Below are 13,635 nucleotides of genomic sequence, written 5' to 3' on the forward strand. Positions count from 1 at the left end.
TAGCTCAAGATGATAGTACAGTTTACAAATTAGTCCAATTTGTTTTTCTAACATAGGGAGCAGTATAGACAGATGTTTTCAGAATGAAATATGTCAAGAAAGGGGTACAAAGTATAAAATGCTCTAATATTATATAGCAATTTTTAGAAAGACACTTAACATTCCTTTCTAAATATTAACATATCTAAAATTGTGGTAATATAACATATACATCTAAAATTATTTGATAAAACAATTTCAAAACAAAGTATAAAAGGATGTTTTTCTTGATTCCTATTAATAATCAAGATTTCTTTTTTTTTATTTTTATTTTTTTTTTATGACAGTCACAGAGAGAGAGAGAGAGAGAGAGAGAGGCAGAGACACAGGCAGAGGGAGAAGCAGGTTCCATGCACCGGGAGCCCGACGTGGGACTCGATCCCAGGTCTTCAGGATCGCGCTGGGCCAAAGGCAGGCGCTAAACCGCTGCGCCACCCAGGGATCCCCAATAATCAAGATTTCAATTTTTCACCTATCAGAAATAAAAGACTGCCTAACACTAAGTAAAAAACAGGACACCTAGGTGGCTCAGTCGGTTGAGCATCTCGACTCTTGATTATGGCCCAGGTCATAAGCTCAGGGCCTTGGGATCAAGCCTCACAGCAGGCTCTGCGCTCACTGGGAAGTATGCTTCTTGAGATTCCCTCTCTCTCCTTCTGCCCTCCACCCACCCCCACTCTCCCTCTCTCTCTAAAATAAATAAATACAAGTTTTTTAAAATAAAAATAAAAGTAAAAAACAGAGTGGTTAACTAAAATTTGGAAAGCCTTTTAGCTAGACACCTTGATCTAAAAGTATTTGAAAAAAAAATAAATAAAAATAAATAAATAAAAGTATTTGAGTGACTTAAATCACTCATTCATGAAACTAAAGGAAATTAGCCCAATTGCAAGTAGATATAGTAATATCAAAGGGCTACACGAAAGCTTAGTACATTAAAGACTAAAAGATCCAATTTCAATTCTATTTAATCAAACATTCTGAATCTTACACTTTAAAGTTTATATACCAAAAAGCTCCTGCTTTTGATAAAAGCACACTCTTAGGAAACTACCAGGATATTCCTTGGATTTTCAGGTTTGTAAACATTAAGAACTATAATAATAACTGTTTTTAGCATCTAGTTGGTGGGGGGGGAAGTTTGCATTCATCACAATAAATATATTCTTAATCTCCTTCACGTATTTATCCATTCTACCCACCCTTCTTTTTGCATTTTAAGTATTAAAGTACTAACTGTATTTATTTAGTTTTATTATAGAAAATATCAGATACACACAGTTGAACCACATTTACCAACCACCCAGCTTCAAGAATTACCAATTCATCAACAAAAGACTGTCTAAAACTATTATTAGGGATCCCTAGGTGGCGTAGCGGTTTGGCGCCTGCCTTTGGCCCAGGATGCGATCCTGGAGACCCGGGATCGAATCCCACATCGGGCTCCCGGTGTATGGAGCCTGCTTCTCCCTCTGCCTATGTCTCTGCCTCTCTCTCTCTCTCTCTCTCTCTCTCTCTCTCTCTGACTATCATAAATAAATAAAAATTAAAAAAATAAAAAATAAAAATAAATAAATAAAACTATTATTACTGGTTACCACTAGGTGGTAGTAAGCAAATCGGAGATACATAATTTCACTTATAAACACTTCAACAACTAACTTAAAAATAATAATAACCACAATGAGGGACACCTGGATGGTTCAGTATGTAACTTTCTGACTCTTGATTTTGGCTCAGGTCATGGTCTCAGACCCCACATCAGGCTCCAAATTGAGGGTGTGATTCTCTCCCTTCTTCTCCCTCACTCATTCCCTTTAAAAAAAAAAAAACCCCACAATGCTATTTCCACACATTAAAAAAAAATCCCTAATATCATGTTATCATGTGACATCCAAATTTTCTCTATTGCCTCATTACTGTCTTACAATTAATCTTTTCAATTAATATCTAAAGGAGTTCACATATGAAGATTCTATTTAACAGTTTCACAGAATAATCTATAGGAAATTACAATGAGGGATCCCTGGATGGCTCAGCGGCTTAGCACCTGCCTTTGGCCCAGGGCGTGATCCTGGAGTCCCGGGATCAAGTCCCGCCGTCGGGCTCCCAGCATGGAGCTTGCTTCTCCCTCTGCCTGTGTCTCAGCCTCTCTCTCTCTCTTTCTTTTTCTCTCTCTCAGGAATAAATAAATAAAGTCTTTTTTTAAAAAAAGTTTATCTTAAATGGTAACAAAAAGTAGTCATTTTTAGGAGAGAATTACTAACCATGACTTGGGAAAATTATAAAAAACAAACCAGCCTGAAATAATTCAACTGTAGTAACAAAAATGTGAGTTAGCCTAAAGAAATTTCAAAGCCTAACATTCCACTTCCTCTGATTCAGGCAGGCAGTCACTTCTAAAATATCAGTAATGGCGAGTTTTCCAGGTTCCTTTGGTTTTGTTTCTGTTTAGCTTTAATGAAAAGTTTTAACACTTGGTATTAAATACATATAGATATAGATATCCACAGAAGTGAAGTGCATGTCTAAATTCACACACAAGTTAACAAATATCAACCACAACAAAGCCTTTTTCCCCTGGGATGGGGGGCAGGGAGCATCCTAGTAAAAAAGCAAAATAACCACACTAATACCAATGTATCCATTTCTTGCCACTGCCACCACGTCCTCTCTATGTATGGGTTACCTTAATGTGTCTTTCCTAATGGTTTGCCTACTCCTACACTCATTCCGGTCCTCTTCTCCCTACAAATAGCAGCCAGAATGATTAAAACATAAACCATAGCAGCTCCCTCCAACCTCAAATCACACCCCTACTTTATCCACTCCACTATTCCTAAGTCTCACTGGCAGGCTTTCGGATTCTTTACTTACCAAACTCTTTCCAACCTCAGAGCCTTCACATAAGCTCCTTCTTTGCCCAAGGCTCTCATTCTACCCACTCGGGTTAGTGGTCTCCAGGCCCCAGTTTAATGTATCATGTCCTTAGACATTTTTCCCTGTCTACCCAATCTAAAGTCCCCACAACTGATTAGCTATTTGAAAAAAAAGAAAAATAACATTACATCCACAACTCACACAAATTATAAGAATAAACTTAAAATACAGATCTAAATATTTAAAATGTAATTCATTAAGGACTAGATGGAATAGATGAATCTCTCTTTGAACTCAGCAAGGGAAAAGGCTTTCTAACTATGAATTAAAATCCAGAGACAATGAAAGAGAAGACTGATAAAACTGGCCATAAAACTGGCCTCCACACAGGAGGCCGCTGGGTGGTTTAGTTGATTAAGCATCCGATTTCAGCTCAGATCATGATCTCAGGGTGGTAAGATCAAACCCAGCATGCCTCTGCTAGGCATGGAGACCGCTTAAGATTCTTTCTCTCTTGCTCTCCCTCTCCCCATTCCTTCCCTGCATGCCAACCTCTCTCTGGCAAAAAAAAAAAAAAAAAAAATTCAGAATGAAAAAAAAAAATCACCATCCCATATATATAAGAGATATAAAACTAATGGATAGAGCAGCTCAGGTGGCTCAGCAATTTAGCGCCACCTTCAGCCCAGGGCGTGATCCTGGAGACCCGGGATCAAGTCCCACATCAGGCTTCATACATGGAGCCTGCTTCTCCCTCCGCCTGTGTCTCTGCCTCTCTCTCTCTGTGTGTGTGTGTGTGTGTGTGTCTGTGTGTCCCATGAAAAAATAAAATCTTTAAAAAATAAAAATAAGGGATCCCTGGGTGGCACAGCGGTTTAGCGCCTGCCTTTGGCCCAGGGCGCGATCCTGGAGACCCGGGATCGAATCCCACGTCGGGCTCCCGGTGCATGGAGCCTGCTTCTCCCTCTGCCTGTGTCTCTCTGCCTCTCTCTCTCTCTGTGACTATCATGAATAAATAAATAAAATCTTTAAAAAAAAAATAAAAATAAAATAAAATAAAATAAAATAAAACTGATGGACAGGGATCCCTGGGTGGCGCAGCGGTTTGGCGCCTGCCTTTGGCCCAGGGCGCGATCCTGGAGACCCGGGATCGAATCCCACATCGGGCTCCCGGTGCATGGAGCCTGCTTCTCCCTCTGCCTGTGTCTCTGCCTCTCTCTCTCTCACTGTGTGCCTATCATAAATAAATAAAAATAAAAAAAAAAAAAAAAACTGATGGACAAAGAACCAATCTCTTAATACAAAAATGGGCAAAAGATATGAACAGGCATTCACACTCATACCCACATTTCTTTTAAAAAGATTTTAGAGAGAGAGCATGCATTCGAGCAGGGGGAGGGACAGAAGGAGAGAAAGGAGAGAAGCAGACTTCCCATTGAGCAGGGAGCCCAAAGCTGGGCTCAATCTTACCACCCTGAGATCATGACCTGAGTTGAAATGAAGAATCAGATGCTTAACCAGCTGAGACACCCAGGCACCACTTGTACAATTTTAATATGACCCTTAAACATGAGATATTTAACTTCACTCATAACGAGACATGCAAATTAAAACTACGTAAATCAATAATTTTTGCCAATCAAAATGCCATCTGAATGGCAAAACTATTAAAGAATAACATTCTGCTAGCAAGGCTATAGAGAAACAGGCACTACTGTATGCTGTTGGTAAGAATGCAAACTGATACAGTTCTGAGAGAAATTTTAGATATTTAACAAAACTATATATGCATTTACCTTCTGACTAAATAATCCCACTTCTGAAAATTTACCTTGAAGATACAACTTGAACAATTACCAATATGTATATGCACAAAACTATTCTTGTAATGTAATTGGGAGACATTACTTCAATAATTAGGAAAGCAGCTGAATAACCCAGCTAACATTACACTTCCTCTGATTCAGGCAGAGGTATGGTAATCCATGGTAATGGTAATCCACATAACGAAGTACTATTCAGCAATAAAATAGAATGAGAAAGATCTCTATGAACTGACATGAAGTGATTTCCAAGAAACACTGTTAAGGAAAAACAGCCAAGTGCAAACAGGTATCTACAACATGTTACCTCTCCTGTAAGAAGGGAAACTGAAGAAATTTTTATCTGTTTACATACCCCCAAAACACACAAATACATACACACACACACACACACACACACACACGAAGAATAAAACAAAACTAATGATAATGGTTATTAAAAGGGGTTAAGTAGGAATAAGGTGGGAAAGATGGTAAGGAGGGAGTGTGACACTTCTGAAGGTTTTAGCATAGTTCTAATTTTTAGAACCACACTGATGTTTCAAATAGTCAAACGAACAAGGACATGGATGGGCCCAAAGTGATATACAAAGAAATGAACTTAGATACATTTCAAATAAACAATACAATCACACTTGAAGGTGAAGGTTTGGAGAAGAACTTAAAATGCGGTATTTTGACTACCTGCTCCAAGTCTACGGCTAAAGAATAAGAGATCTGTAAATAAATGTTGTACTCTGGCTATAATTAGCAATGGCATGGGCAGTAATGCTAAAACTACATTAAAATGTATTCTAGATTTGAGCTAATAAGTAACGTATGGTGGATAAAGAGAGCCAAGTTTCCTTGTATCATAAAAGGGATTATAAATAATCCAAATGGAACAAAGACAGAATAAACTCTGAGGTGTCAGAATTGGACATAGCTGTATGAATTTGTGGTTTTAATATATAAACAGATACAGAATTACACTAACACACACACACACACATGCATGCATTTTCCAGCTTTGCCACTTAAAGGATGTAAATGCTATAACACTTAGTACTAATGAGCACATCTGGTACTAGCATTCATTTTGTTTTCTAAAAATCATTCTCTAATAAAAGGAACCAGAGCTCCTTACAGAAATAGCCACTATTAGGGATGAGGCAGGAGGGTACAAAGTCAGTCTGGAACACCTTATGGTTCCAGAAAGTAAGCACTCAAGGGAAGATGGGGCCATGGCAAAGTGGTTCCTGTTCGACAGTTTAGGACAATCATTCAGTAAAACAAATAAGAACAAGTAACAGAGTATATATAACCCATTAAACATGAATCCATGAGTCCATACAGAAACTAAAAAACTAAATAAAAGAAAATTCTTCCTTATAAAAGAATTCCCTATACAGGAATGACAGAATTAGAAAATTTCATAACCCCATAATTGTAATTGTTTAAGGCCACATTCACCAAGGGATGCTAAAACTGGTTCATGAAAATAAGATGAGAAAGTAGTAGACTAATATCAAAGTTCCTCTTCACAAAATACTTACTAATAACAAAGGGAAAAAAAAAACACCTTACAGTGGAAAAATCTGGCAGTCACCACCTCAACCAGGTGATCAAAGTTAATCAGTAACGTGGAAAAATGACATCATGTGCCTCCCAATATGTGAGGATACAAAATCACTTCTGTGAAGTTATTCTAAAAATGCATAACCTGAAAACATCAGACAACCCAAAACTGAGAAGCATTCTACAAAATAACTATCCGGTACTCTCTAAAAGTGTCAGGGTAGGGGTGCCTGGATGCCTCAGTCAGTTAGTGACTCTTGATCTCAGTTCAGGTCTTGATTTTTGGGTCATGAGTTCAAGCCTCACATTAGGTTCCACACTGGGCATGGAGCCTACTATAAAAAAAAAAGTGTCAGGTTAAGAAAGACAAAGAAAGAACCAAGGAACTATTCCAGATGAGAGTACACTGAAGGGACATACATGGCAAATGATATAATGTGTGATCTTTGATTGAATTTTGGGCAGGAAAGAAGCCATTAGTGAGGAAATTGGTAAAATGTGCCTTTTGTTTAGGAAATACACAAAGATGTATTTAGAGGTAAAGGGGCCTTAGAACTGAAACTCACCCTCAAATACTGCAAGAAAAAAATGTGTGTGTGTGTGTACACACACAGAGAAAGAATGACAAAACTAGGGTGGTAAAATGTTTGAAATTGAAACATTTGAAGAATCCTGGTGAAAGGTATGTAGGAATTCTTTGTAATATTTTTGCAAATTTTATGTCTAAAATTATTTCAAAGCAAAAAGTTAAAAAACAAAAAATAGTAAGTATCCTGTTATACTCTTTCCCTGTTTCTTTCCATTGGAGAGTACTACTTTACCTTTTTCATTGTCTACCCATTAGAATGAAAGCACCATAATGGTTAAGGTCTACATTTCTGCTCCTCAATGAATAAACCAGCACCCTGCATAATACTTTACACTTGATATGCAATAAATATCTTGAAAGACTTAACTGTAGACCATTTTACAGTTTTCTACTCATATGTCTTTCCACTGATCAAATTTTAAAAGGTCTCCATCAAATGATGAATGGCTACATAAAATATGGTGTATCTATACAATGGAATACTATGTAGCCACAGCATGGAGGAACCTTGAAGACATTATGCTACATGAAAAAAAAAAAGTCAAAAAGGACCACATATTGTATGACTTCATTTATATGAAATGCTCAGAATGTACAAATCTATAGAGATACAGATTTTTTGGTGGCCTAGGGCCTGGAGAATAGGGAGACTGGGGCATGATGGCTAGCGGGTACAGGAAAGGACTCCCTGCTAGGGGTTAGGAAAATATTCTAAAATTCATTGTAGGTGATGATGCCCAACCGTGAATATACTAAAAAACATTGAGTTCTACACTTCAGATGGCTAAAGTTCATGGTATGTGAATTGTACCTCAATAAAGTTGTTCAAAAAAAACCTTTAAGAGCCCTGTCAAATTTTTATTTGAAAGTCTGATATAGGGGATGCCTTGGTGGTTCAGTGGTTGAGTGTCTGCCTTTGGCTCAGGGCATGGTGCTGGAGTCCTGGGATTGAGTCCCACATCAAATTCCCTGCACAGAACCTGTTTCTCACTCTGCCTGTGTGTCTGCCTCTCTCACTCTCCCTCTCTGTATCTCTCATGAATAAATAAATATTTTTTTTAAATTTAAAAAATAAAAGTCTGATATATATATTATTATTTATACATATATGTATACATATAGATTTAAAATAATCTATATCTGTGGCCACAATGTAGGACACTGAAAACCATTTCATTAGACTTTGGAAACTTCTGTTAAAACAGGGAGTGTCTGGGTAGTTCAGTCAGCATCTGACTTTGATTTCAGCTCAGGTCATGATCTTGGGGTGGTGGGATCAAGCCCCATGGCAGGCTTTATCCTCAGCAGGGGATCTGCTTGAGAGTCTTTCCCTCGCCCTATGCCCCTCTCCCACTTGTATGCACTCTCTAAAATAAATAAAATCTTAACGAAATTGTTAAATCCCAGTTGACAACCTTTTGTCTAATGATTCTCCCACACACACACACACACACAAACAGCTATTTTATGATATACAGAAGATATTATCAGTAATTTCAGCCAATACTGTGCTTTTTCAGGTAATGGTGGTTGAGAGAACACTTTAATACTCATCAATCCTAAATCCTCCTCTACTCTTAAGGCTCATTCAAGGCTCATTTCTCAACAGAACCCTTCTTTGAGCCCTCCAATGAGGCTTAGTGCTCTCCTCTGTGTTCCCACAGCATCCTGCACACACCTGTACACTAAGACTTCTTGATACAAATTATTTTTCTCCTCCATTAAGTGATGAAACACATTTTAATCACTTCTGCATCCCTAACACAGTGCCAGGACACAAGAAGTACAACAAAAACTCAGTTAAACTTGTAGTGTGAATTTGGACCTGTTTGACTTCTATAAGCCTCAGTTTTCTACTTATTCAATAGGAATTCTACCAATTGTCTTACCTAATTCATACAGATAGACAGAAATAAACTAGGAAATTACATAAAAGCACTTGAAAAAAATGTAATATACATACACAGTCTTCTGTTATTATAGAGTACTCTGTATAAAGTATTAATTATTATTGTGTGGGTCATTCTACAGATCCTAACTTTGTTACAGGAACTTTGTCTTCGATACTCTTGGTCTAAAAAGGCATAAGGGGATGGGAATACCCTAAACAAAACCTGGCAAACCTGAGTTAATTGGTTATTACACACCATTCTGTTAACTCTTACAGGCAAAACAGAAAACATTTTTTACCTCAACAATTAATACAACGTTAATCAGTAAACTAATAATAAATACAACTGCTTTCCAGGTTACTTTACAGTCTACTTTCCTGTCTCTATGTTCTGAAATGACTCAAACCACAGGCTAGAATTCTACATTTAAAAGAAAAAGATATTCATGACCTGAATGTTGCCACCACACCTCATAAACACAGCACCTTCTGCTGCTAAAACCTTTTATGCATTCAAGAGCTCTGTGTGTTCTTGACAGAAACCATACTCACGCAGCTGAATTTAGAACATGCTGACCTTGAGCAAATCAATGCCCTTAGCATGTACTTCTGGCTTATATCACTGCAAGAGGTAGACAGCCTCACCATCTATAGTAGTCAACAATTTCTGGCCACTGTCCCCAGTCTATTTTAAGATATCCCTACTACATTTCTGTGTTGCACAGTTCAAAGAAATAGAGTAACACATGAACCTGTGTTTAAACACAAATCGTTTACCTTGGAACTTGGGTGTGTTCATACTGTGATTAGCTCAAAAATATTTAATTTGGTAAGTTTCCACTTCCTGCTTTCGTTTTTTAAAATACAACATATTTTTAACAAAGAGGTAAAAATCAAATATAAGACAATTTTGCTTACTGTCTAACCAAATTTTAAGTAATCTTAGTCAAAAACTAAGCCAAAACTGGTGAACAAATATTGAAAAAGATTAAAGGTTACCTGTTATTTTCATGCAAAACTACATGGATACTAAGGACTATAAGACATTTTCACCAGTGTACCTTAATACTAATTTTTCTAACACTTGGATCTAATTAACATAAAGTCCTTTTATAAATGTTTTTACCCAAGCAACATCAACCAAAATGCTACGAACATGAGCCCTTGCTTACAAATAAGAACCTAATTTTTTTTTACTCTAAACACAGAACCTATAATTTAGCAACAGTATACACCATCTGAATTTCTGAAAATTATCTACTTGAAATTTATACTTAAAAACAAATTAGAAACTTACTAATCACACTTAGCAATTATTCATAGGGTTTTTTTCATTCCCAATAGAGGCTAATATTTGTGCAAAGGCCTAATGCTAGAAATCAACATTATAAAATATTTAGCATTTCAGATTGCTTTTTAAAGGATTTCCTTTACTTTCTTGAAGCATTTAATAAATGTTTAATAAATGTTCAAGTAATAAAAAAAAGTTTTGTTTTTAACTGTAATCCAGAAGATTTCAAATAAAGAAAAGGAGTCTAGGTATCACACAGAGCTAAATCTGATATGCAGTATAATGCAGGACCCAAATAAAATGAAGTCATTTACTAACAAGTGAACTAAATATAGAGCCCAAGCAGCTGGAGCCTGGGGGTTTATGTAATATGCTAGCTGACAACTAAAAGCTCTTAAGACGGAATCCATAGAGCACAAAGGGAAGGAAAAATCCACTATTCTTCTCATTCTGTTAAGATTTTAAAACCATTTTTTCTGGAAAAAAAATGAACAAAAGCTAATCCTGTATTCCATTATATTAAAAGAAAATCTGTCAGAAATATACAGGACCAAATAAATGTAATTATGTGATCTATTAAATAAGACTTACTACCTGACACAATTATAATATCTTTTAAACCATTTAAATAGGAATAGTATCTAGCACTCTGATACTAAAAATCTTACAATCTGGAATATATTAAAGAATAAATTAGGCTATATTCCTAATTTCTAATACATATTTTAATAAATTATCACTGACATAAATGTGAGACTCCTTTTTTAATATTTTATTTATTTATTCATGAGAGAGACAGAGAGGCGGGCAGAGACATAGGCAGAGGGAGAAGCAGGCTCCCTGCAGGGAGCCTGATGTAGGACTTGATCCCTGGACCCGGAGATCATGACCTGAGCCGAAGGCAGACGCTCAACTGCTGAGCCACCTAGGCATTCCTAAATGTGGGACTCCTAATGACCTACTAATCTAAGGCATATATTTGGAGTTGATCTTTGTGGTAGCTAATTAATTTCTCCTAGATCTTGTCCGGGATACTAAGGCACATATTTGCAAGAAACTTATCAGGGTATTATAAAATAGGGTCACCTGGGTGGCTCAGTCAGTTAAGCATCTGACTCTGATTTTGGCTCAGGTCATGATCTCAGGATCGTGGGATCGAGCCCCCAGTCTGACTCACAGCACAGATCTGCTTGTAACCTCTCCCTTTGGCCCTCCTCCCACTTGTCCTTAGTAGTGCTCACTTTCACGAATGTGTTCTCTCTTTCTCTAAAAGTAAATAAATCTTACAAAAATGAAACAAAACAAAAAACACTGGAAAATAACTACCCCTTGCTGGGTCTAAATTTATAATCCTCATATTCTAACAATTCCCAACAATAAACTGCATGTATCTGTCTATTCACTAAATTATTGATGGCCAATGTTGGCAGCTCCTGTATTTGCCCACTGTGTTGGAGCCCTAAAGTACACCAAGACCACAAATTCATTCTAGCTGAAATGAAAGCAATTTCTCAAAATTATAAAACTACAAATCCAAATCCATTTTACCTATTGAAGAAGATATTTTGAATCTTGTAATCATAGCACTTAAGACTACCTATTATACTCCAAGCTAGCATTATATTAATCATGACACTATAGCACTTTATCAGTATTTACATGGAAATTATTTTCTTTAAATTCTCCCCACAGCACCAACACCAAACAGCATTACCCATAACATGGAAAGAGCATAATCAAATTGGTTATGGAAAAGTGTCCTGAACATTCAAGGCAGCCATGAAAGTGTGTCTGAATCTTAAAATAGCTAATCAGAATAACTTTTTTGAATTCTTCTTTCTAAGTATTCAGTTACATCTGATTGTCTTTAATAAACTAGTTAAGTGCGGAAATGCCCAAAGATAAATACAAAAATTACTATAAATCCTTTCCCAACATTTGAAAACTTCTGTTTGATCGTCACTAATAATCTATCATTCCTCCAGGTCTTCCATTAACAATAAAAATAACCAACCAAATGTCTTTGGCTTGGAAGTGCAGTAGAGATTCCTATTCTGTTTGGGCAGATTTTATGCTTAAATTTAAAAAAACCGGGATCCCTGGGTGGCGCAGCGGTTTGGCGCCTGCCTTTGGCCCTGGGCGCGATCCTGGAGACCCAGGATCGAATCCCATGTCGGGCTCCCGGTGCATGGAGCCTGCTTCTCCCTCTGCCTGTGTCTCTGCCTCTCTCTGTGACTATCATAAATAAATTAAAAAAAAAAAATTTAAAAAAACCTTTTAACACCTCAAACCTAAGCTAATCATGTCTTGATTTCTTTATTTATCCAAGCCATCTTTTTCACCATGTACACACACCAAATTATTTCCTTTAGCCAAAATTCAACATTTATTAAATAGCCAAAAAGTAGATGTCACCTACCTGTAGTACCGAGACTGTAGATATGTTGAACAGACAGTCTTTGATACATGACTGGCCGACCCAAAGTCTATCACCTTAACCCTATATGGCTGCCGGACAGGATCCACCAACATAATATTCTCTGGTTTGAGGTCAGCATGAATTAAACCAAGACTTTTCAATTTTTTCAGTGCAGTGGCCACTTGTTGAAGAATAGGTCGAATTACTTTTAGTGGCAGGGGACTAAATTTATTTTGCTTCAGAAAGTCATACAAGTTTTGTTCCAGCATCTCAAAGACTAAACAAGTATGGTTACGGTGCTGAAAGCATTCATAAGCTCGTACAAAGTTATATTCATCAGCATTTTCAGTACTGAGCCTTGCTAATATGCTCACTTCTATTTGACCTTGACGTGCATAAGATGGGTGATTCTTCAAAATTTTGATTGCTACAATTTCATTTGTCCCTCTTTTCCAGCATTTGACTACCTGGCCAAAAGTGCCTCGACCAAGAAAATCAAGGACTTCATAAGTGTTTTTCATGGAGCATAAGACTTCATGCTGTACTAACTGATAGTCACCTTCTCCAGTGGTACAATTCTGTTTTGTTCCTGTGGTAGTTGTCACAACTGTCACTGGATTTCCCATGTTGGTTTGCAACATTGCAGGAAGTATGGACAATTCATCAACAATCTGCATTGCGCTGCTATGATTATCCAACTCCTCACTCTTGCGCTTCAATCCACATCGCTGGGGGCCTTCTAGGAAATGTAATCTGTGTCGCCACGCCCCAATCTGAGGTGCCTCCACTTGAGCTTGTTGCGCCTGAGCTGCTATCACCTTTGTAGCACCCGCAGTGTTTTTTAAAACAACAGCACTTGTCTGCAACGAAAAGTTGTGTCCTCGAGGTCTGTTAAATGGTATCTTTGTCTGAAAAACACTACCCTTCGTGGGAGGATGAGAATTTCCAACGTTTTTACCATTCACATAGGTCCGTGGATAGTTTCTTTCCTGGAATACACAACTGCTTGGCTCTATTTTGAGTTTCTTCACACTACAAAAGGCACTTGACTGAGTTTGATAAACATACGGTGGGTAGACCAAGACTTGTGAGGCCATACCTGAGGGGGAGAAAAAAGAAAAAGGACATGTTAACTACAAAAAAAAA

At 37.3% G+C, this 13,635-nt stretch overlaps 1 protein-coding gene across 6 annotated transcripts in view; it reads right to left on the bottom strand.

The window, feature by feature from the left end:
* HIPK3 (homeodomain interacting protein kinase 3) overlaps positions 1 to 13,635 on the bottom strand; it is a 92,223-nt gene that overhangs the window by 47,452 nt on the left and 31,136 nt on the right. For all 6 annotated transcript variants that reach the window (XM_038563071.1, XM_038563067.1, XM_038563072.1 and 3 more), the window contains exon 2: positions 12,490 to 13,588. In XM_038563071.1, the coding sequence (XP_038418999.1) occupies positions 12,490 to 13,588 (1,099 nt within the window). The remainder of the gene's footprint in view (positions 1 to 12,489; positions 13,589 to 13,635) is intronic.

Source organism: Canis lupus, chromosome 18, assembly GCF_011100685.1.
Source record: "Canis lupus familiaris isolate Mischka breed German Shepherd chromosome 18, alternate assembly UU_Cfam_GSD_1.0, whole genome shotgun sequence".
Classification (NCBI taxonomy): Eukaryota; Metazoa; Chordata; class Mammalia; order Carnivora; family Canidae; genus Canis; species Canis lupus.